Source organism: Amyelois transitella, chromosome 12 (genome assembly GCF_032362555.1).
Source record: "Amyelois transitella isolate CPQ chromosome 12, ilAmyTran1.1, whole genome shotgun sequence".
NCBI lineage: Eukaryota > Metazoa > Arthropoda > Insecta > Lepidoptera > Pyralidae > Amyelois > Amyelois transitella.
In genome coordinates this window covers 2,383,529-2,391,385 of record NC_083515.1, presented here as the reverse complement: position 1 = coordinate 2,391,385, position 7,857 = coordinate 2,383,529, and the positions used below count along the sequence as shown (strand labels likewise).

The 7,857-nt window shown below is 35.0% G+C and overlaps 3 protein-coding genes across 3 annotated transcripts in view; 2 read left to right on the top strand and 1 right to left on the bottom strand.

Moving 5' to 3' along the window:
- Positions 1-157: 157 nt before the first annotated feature.
- LOC106140956 (innexin inx2) lies at positions 158-3,830 on the top strand. Its single transcript, XM_013342611.2, has 4 exons — positions 158-410; positions 646-834; positions 1,282-1,421; positions 2,629-3,830. Exons 1-4 carry the CDS (start codon positions 158-160, stop codon positions 3,157-3,159), a joined length of 1,113 nt encoding a protein of 370 aa, XP_013198065.1. The 3' UTR covers positions 3,160-3,830.
- A 421-nt stretch (positions 3,831-4,251) lies between these two features.
- Positions 4,252-5,161, bottom strand: LOC106142432 (protein BUD31 homolog). Its single transcript, XM_013344179.2, has 2 exons — positions 4,921-5,161; positions 4,252-4,654 (listed from the first exon to the last, which is right to left on the bottom strand). The coding sequence occupies exons 1-2, from the start codon at positions 5,012-5,014 to the stop codon at positions 4,314-4,316; spliced, it is 435 nt and encodes a 144-aa protein (XP_013199633.1). The 5' UTR covers positions 5,015-5,161; the 3' UTR covers positions 4,252-4,313.
- A 1,133-nt stretch (positions 5,162-6,294) lies between these two features.
- LOC106140935 (unconventional myosin-XV) overlaps positions 6,295-7,857 on the top strand; it is a 98,138-nt gene continuing 96,575 nt past the window's right edge. The window contains exon 1 of the mRNA XM_013342590.2: positions 6,295-6,492. The gene's annotated coding sequence lies outside the window, so the exon portion shown is untranslated. The remainder of the gene's footprint in view (positions 6,493-7,857) is intronic.

Below are 7,857 nucleotides of genomic sequence, written 5' to 3'. Positions count from 1 at the left end.
TAGAAATTGAAATTTGTAGGTTGGTAGACAGTAGAAAAGTTTGATTATTTTCTTCTTTCATTGTTGAATTAATGGCGGTATTTCTATAATTTTTGAACCAATATAGTAAGTTACTAAATAAGTTCCTGTGCCCAGATCATTAAGCAATTGTTACAAAATGATAGACCTATTTATGCCCTTTCGGGCTTTTCTCAAATATGAGAATGTTTGCACGGATAACAACGTTTTTCGCATGCACTACAAAGTCACTGTTATCATGTTGCTGGTCTTCACATTATTGGTGACTTCAAAGCAGTTCTTTGGGGAGCCAATTCACTGCATGGCCGATAGCGAAAAGGATACAGATAAGGATGCTGTCAATAGTTATTGCTGGATTTACGGAACCTACACCTTGAAGAGTAGGCTTGGCGGTAAGAATTTACTCATTTGTAAAACAGGAGATTATCTAAATACTTTCTCTTTTTTCGCATTCTCCTTATGCGTTGTATGTTATGTTTTATCTGCACACACACATCAAGATATCCATTCTGGAATGCAAACATTTTCAAACGGGGTCAATGACCCACAATTGTTTTCAAATTAAAGTGGTCGTCTGTCATGGATAATCATGAAAACTGTTTTCTAACATTATTCCATACATTTCAGGTAAACAAGGCATAAACTATGCATATGTTGGAGTGGGTCCAGAATCTTTTAACGATGAGCAGATCAAACATACTTACTACCAGTGGGTTTGCTTTGTGCTGCTTGGGCAAGCTGTCATGTTCTACACTCCACGGTACCTGTGGAAGATCTGGGAAGGCGGAAGGTTGAAAGCATTGGCTGCAGACTTGAGTAAGTTTCTAGAAAGTATTATGAGAAAAAAAGGTATGTTAAACTTGTCCTAGGTTTGCACAGGTCTAGTAGGTACTTTTACCCTAGGAAAAAAGCATAAATTACACCTGCACCCACAGCATGGCAGCAGCAATATTAGATGAAATATTGCAGAGATAAATTAGAACATCTATCTACCCCTGTAGTATGACATGGTGATGGCATTTTTATCGCCCAATAAACTATCTCTGCCTCATTTCAAGACATAAAAGCAAACAGCTGTGGTTTTTTCGGCAATCAAAAAGGCGTTGCGCGTCTTCCATGCCAAGGGGGCTGAGTACCCTCTTCCCAATATTTCAAACATTAAAAATAGCAAATGAATAGTCTCTGCTTACCCCTCCAGTAAATGTACATGTAGATGTAAAATTTACAATTGGTTTTTAAATTTTGCTGTTTAACAATTTCCAGGTAGTCCTATTGTTTCGAAGGAATTGTGGTCAGACTTCCGTAGAGAGCTGGTTTCCTACTTAACTCACACCAATATCTATACCCACAACACCTATGCACTGCGATATGCACTTTGTGAGTTTTTGAACCTAGCCAATGTGGTAAGTCTCCATCCATGTATTATATGTCATCCATGTATTAAGAGAGAGAGAGAGATTATTAACATTTTATTTAAATTGAAATATACTAGACTTTCACCCAGCCTGTTCTTCTCATGGTAAGTAACAGAAAAAAATGTGAACTTGTGAATTTTTTTTTAAATTAACAAAACATATTCAGGTGAGAATTTTAGTAATGAAAAATTAAGAAGGAATTGTCTATTTTCACTGTTATCCTCTTAGTACAATATACTAAATTAATGCTTAATATACTAATGAAAGCCACTCTTTACTTCATTATATATATAAGTTACAGTTAAAACTAGTTTTTAGATAGAACGCGTTATCCCTAGTTAAAACTAGTTTTTACTAAATGCCTTTGTTAAAACTAGAATAAACTAATGCTCAGAATTAAATATCAGTTAAAACAAGTTCTTACTAGACAACACGCGTTTTTCCGAAGAGAGTCAGTTAAAACTGTTCCGACCAAGGTCAAAAAGGTGTCTCTGCAAGAAAAATGGTTGCCTTTGTAACTCAAAGTGCCACGATAGTTTGTCTTGAAATAACAAGTAGGTCCTCATTTTTTTATAAATTTAAGATTGTTTAATTTTATTATATTGTACGACAGAGTTGAGAGGAATGAATTGTGGTCAGCACTTTCAATGCATGGGGTGAGCAGTCTCTTAATACGAGCACTGAAATCTTTATATGAGGATTCGAGTGTTTGTGTCAGGATAAACCTTTCTCAATCTTAAACCACTCAGTGTGCACTCGCACACTGTGTGGTTTAAGATGTCATACAATATAAAAATTAAACAATCTTAAATTTATAAAAAGGATGAGGACCTACTTTTTATTACAAGACAAACTATCGTGGCACTTAGAGTTACAAAGGCAACCATTTTTCTTGCAGAGACACCTTTTTGACCTTGGGCGGAACAGTTTTAACAGACTCTCTTCGGAAAAACGCGTGTTGTCTAGTAAGAACTTTTTTTAACTGATATTTAACTTTGAGCATTAGTTAATTCTAGTTTTAACAAAGGCATTTAGTAAAAACTAGTTCTAACTAGGGAAAACGCGTTCTATCTAAAAACTAGTTTTAACTGTAACATATACATATATCTAAGAGGTGCCTAGTTTAACTCCCCCTGATAATCATAGCAAACAGTAGAATATATGTGAAGTTAAAATTATAATTATAATTTTACAGGTTGGTCAAATATTCCTACTAGACAAGTTCCTTGGTGGTGCTTTCCGGAACTATGGTGCTGCTATTGCCGCTTTCACGCACACGCCAAAAGTGCCAGATAACATGATAGACTACGACCTCATCAATCCTATGGATCAGTTCTTCCCGAAGCTCACCAAGTGCTGGCTCCGAAAATACGGCCCTACTGGTACATTACAACTGAAGGATCGGCTTTGCGTACTGCCTTTAAATATTGTCAACGAGAGGATATTTCTTATTCTGTGGTTTTGGTTGATCTTTCTTGCATTAGTCTCTGCTATGGCCTTGCTGTTCCGTTTATTAGTGATATCTCTGGCGCCATTGCGTACATTCATGATAATGGGACAGTTACGTTATGTACGCCGTAGCGTGGTGTCGAAAATCGTGAACACTTTTGGCTATGGTGACTGGTTCATACTGTACTCATTAGGTAAAAATGTCAATCCTATTATTTATAAGGAATTAATTTTAGAGCTTGGCAAAGAATTGGATCACAAACCCATTGATGTATAAGATGTTGATAACTATAGTCTTATCTATACTTATAATAAATAATTGAATGGTTGTGATTTACTTAAGAATCTCTTAGTGTAGAACACTTCAGAGCGTTATGCCAAGACTGATTGTTAATTAGTTTTTTTATAATTATATAAGAAGAGGTCTAACCAATAAGGATAACTATTTATGGTGGAACATTAGTTACATATAAAATACAAAATAATTCTCAAGAAACTTTTTGAGGAACATTCTTAATACGAGCACTTTAAGTAATCTCAAAAGAAATTATTATTTAGTGCTTCCTATTCATATACTGAACCAAGCCTTTTGTTAGACCTTTTCATTGGAAAGAAGTTTATTTTTTGTTTGTGTGATCATTATTATCATGATCAAAATTGAAGTAATTATTTTTTCTATTTAGTTTTTATACTGAAGTACTGGGATGTACCTACAACATTATTGTTACATAATTATAAAATTATCGTTGATCTCATGTTTCACTTAAAGTTTAAATAATTTACTTTGCATCATTGTTTACAAAGTTCTGTGAAATTAAAGCAACTGAAAATGCCTAAATTTAGTAGGTATGTAGGTAGTTAATTAATTAAAATAATGTTATGTAAAACATAACTACTTAATAGAAATTGAATGTCATTGAATAATAAATGTTATGATTGTTAAATAGATAAAAATTTATACCATTCCATCCAAATACAAATATTTTTTGATTGAAAAATATTTAACAGAGTTTTATTTTTATCAAATCCAAACTGACCTGCAAGTTTCTAGATTCTAAAATATATGCATTTTTAAAAGGGTCAAACTGTTCTGATATGACTAAATAACGTGCTGAGAAAATTAAATTTTTCATTGGAATTAATCCCTACAAATCTTATGTCTATTTCTTCACATAGAATTTAAACTTTATTCCTTTTGGGAATTAATATGAAAATGACCTGGAGGAAACTCTTGAATCTAAAGCCTTGGCACACTGTACTCCTTTTTTTATTCATGCAAAAATACAGTGCAACAGCACAAAAAGCTATTTTTCTCCTCACAGGGGACAAACTAGCTGTAATCATCTTGATTTAAATAAAACTTGCAAAATTGCCTTAAAATACATATTTAATTACTATGAACCATTTTCCATACAAATTAATTTACCTACATTATCCAGAGCAGCCTCTGCAGCCACAATGAACACACTCTACAATCCTGCCTTCCTCCAACTTGCTCTTTGGGACACGACAAATACAATTTGTGGCAAAATTTGTGTCCCTTGTTTGAATACAACGCAGGCAACACAAGTTCTCATAACCTGTCTTCTTCCATTTAGCTATCAAGTTTCCGTCAGCAATCTTTTCATCTAAACAGTATTGATATAACTCTCTGCTTATGGCTTTTCGTCTGTAGAACAAGTCGTAAATATATCTGGACTTCTGATGGTGTATTTTGAATATAGGCCATAGTGATTCCTGTTTACGTTTTCCTTCATGTGGCTCAGTTTCAGCTGGAATTGAAAATGAATTGTTATTTGGCGGGGATTATTATTATGAAAGAGAATTTTTTAAATGAGAAAGTATACCAGTAAAGTCAATCGAGAAAAAGGGTAAGAAAGTTCGCATTCTTTTAGGCGATGGGCTAGCCTAACCTATCATTATTTGTATGAAAATTACATCAAACTGAACTTGGTCTTACAGTCTTTTGAAGACTGAAGTAGGTCTTCCCGTAGAGGAATAAAAACATCATTTTGTATGTATAAAACCGATAGCTTACCTTCTCGCATTTTTTGTTCCAATTCTTCTAGAGTTGGTTCAATGAGCTCCCAACCTTCTGGTGGTGATTTTCGGCTTCGGCGTACTTTAGGCATTGTGAAACTAAGAGAGTTAAAAGTTCTTTCGACGAATAGTTATATTTAGCCTCGATTTAAAAATTGTAAGAGAAGAATATCTAAATATTTTATCCAAGCAAGAGCGAGCAAGCAATTTATTTATTTTTTGATTAGACGTCTTTTTTATTTTCGTTTGACAATTTTGACAATGACAATCGAAAATGTCAGGCGATGTCGAGTTCCTTTGACTGTCTCTGTTTTTTCATAGCGGCACAGTTGTATGTATAATTATATCTTATATTATTTAATAATTTAAAAAAAAACTTCAAATATTATAGACAAAAAGAAATATAATTTAAGTTTGATTTCTAGGAAGGGTTCTCATAACGCAGGCAGCATTCCCATGTTGCCTTCCTCAGATGTTTGCTGAGCGCCTCGTAAAGCTCCCGCGCGCCATTGCCCCAAGGACTGTGGACTGTGCTAGAGTCTTCCAAAATCTGTAAGCTGTCACCATTATTATAAGATTAATTTTGTTTCTGCAATGTTCGATTCTGATTCGATTTCAGAGCCGTATTCTTTGAAAAAATCTCTTTAAGAAACTTTTTGACAAGGGATTATTAAAAACAAAACTTGGTTGCGGTATGTAATGACCACACAATATGACTATAGTTTTAAGTTCAATTTAGCACTTTTATTGTCTTGTATTATTCAGAATTCTATTGTTCCTCATTTCAGCCCTTTGATTTGAGTTGATAATAAATAAATCTAAGCAGCAGCCGCTGAAAACAACTCAACGCTAAAAACTTGCTTATGTAAATTCATCAGGACATTCAAAATATAAATAAATCAACTTTGCTTGTTGCTTGTTTATATATAAGAGCTAAAGGGTGGTATTGAATTATGTACCTATTTGATAATATTGTACATTTTGTGGTTTGTGGTAAATAGTTACCTAAGTGTACCTGCAGTAAACTTAGCTATTATCATTATATTAAACTTTTTTAATGGTCTACTTTTATTAGGTAGGTTAGGTATTAGTGAAAGTAAGTATATAATCTACAACAAATGAAACTTCATAGCTATTTATTGTTAATTAATTAACAAAATTAAAATGCCGCGTTTACCTGTGTTTGAATAACGGGCCCTACCTACAAATAAGTGAGCTCATTTCTCCTTTTCGCACTTAAGACTTGGTGGTAGGAACAAGCGAGACAGATGCTTTTTATGTACTCGTTGTTGACTCGTGGAATGCGGTGGTTGCGTTCGCTTCGCACAACCTCCATCCGAACACAACCAGTCTTTTTTTATTCGCCCGTGACAGCGCCGCGGCGGCAGCGAATTTTGCTACATTTTACGGTGTAATCAAAATATGTGTGATAATTACTGTTACACGAGTGTTAATTTGTTATTAATAAGTGAATAATATTGTGACAGAGTGTTTGGTATTTGTGTTATGAAGTTTAGTGAAAGTTGACGGAGGTTTTCAAGGAACTTCGGTGTCTCGAGAGTATTTACCTGTAAGTCTACCTACTTATAAAGCGTACGTGTCTGTGTGACGTTGAGGTTTTGTTATTACCTTCGATAAGCCTTTTCAAAAAAAGTTCTGCTTTAGTAACTTGTACTAACCGAGGATTATGTACTGCCTGTAAAACTTTAAAGTTACATAGTACTTGCTAGGTAAGGCAAGTAGGTAGGTACCTACTTCCTATCTGCCATTGGGCTTATTTATAAAGTAAACTATGTAATTTAGGTACCTTCATTACTTGGGTATCTACCTAATAAGCTCAAAAAGTGTAGGTTAGTAACTACCTACGTGCTAAGTCATACATATTTGGCATCTATAAAGAAAGGTACACAAACTTACTTTCTGTAACAGGACCTAATTCATTATGTTGTTGTTTTACCTGACCCTATAAAAGGATCACGGTTTTGCCACGACCAAGACCGATAACTTGACCCCCGGTCATTAACCTTGGTTTGAAGAAAAGAGCACACAGGGCTATAAATAAAAATACCTAGCTGTCTCATATTTACAAAAGTAGGTAGGACTAAGGTTACGGTAAACACTGACATCAATAGCCTTGTGCTTACCACCTCATAGACAAAAAAAAAACCCACGGGTACCACTGTATCTCTTTCCCGTGTAGGTATGTCGGACCTGCCTACATATCTACCAATTTCGTAAAAAGTAATTATAGTACTACCTAAGTAACTAATAACCTTCATATTATAGTGAACGCTTCCATATTATACCTAGCTTATACCCTTATAGATCCCTAGATCCACTAGCGAAGAATAGTGTGTCAGCTGTTTTTCTTCCCGCCCCCACACGTCGTAAAATTCAATCAAAGGAAACTTGGTGTTCTTTTCTTAGACGATGGGTTAGAAACCTATTAGGTAGGACTATATGAATTTCATTAAAATTTGTAACATGGAACCCTCGACGCCCTTTTTATTGCGCGATAAACTATCGCTCGCGCTGTTCCGTTTCACGTCGCGCATGTTATACCTACTACGGTGGCGACTTGTAATTATCGGCTCTGTCTACCCTGTAAGGGATAAGATGGCGGCAGTCTACGCAAAGTGCTACAGTAGCCGGCCTTCAAATGTCATCATCTTGGGAGTTAATCTCAATATGGGTCTTTTCTATAACTTTTTAACTTTACTCAAAAAACATTGGTAAGAAAACCTGTTTGTTCTCGTAACAACGTCCTAATGGCGGACCAATTGCTGAGACATTACTGATAATCCAGAAATGAAGAACGGCGAAAACTGATCATGACAAATTCTTCCTAGTTGCTTCCTCTCCATTGGGACCCCCCGGGGCCTTACCGTGTCCGCGACCCTAACAAGACTCTGGTTTTCGGCATCCTCAGATATTA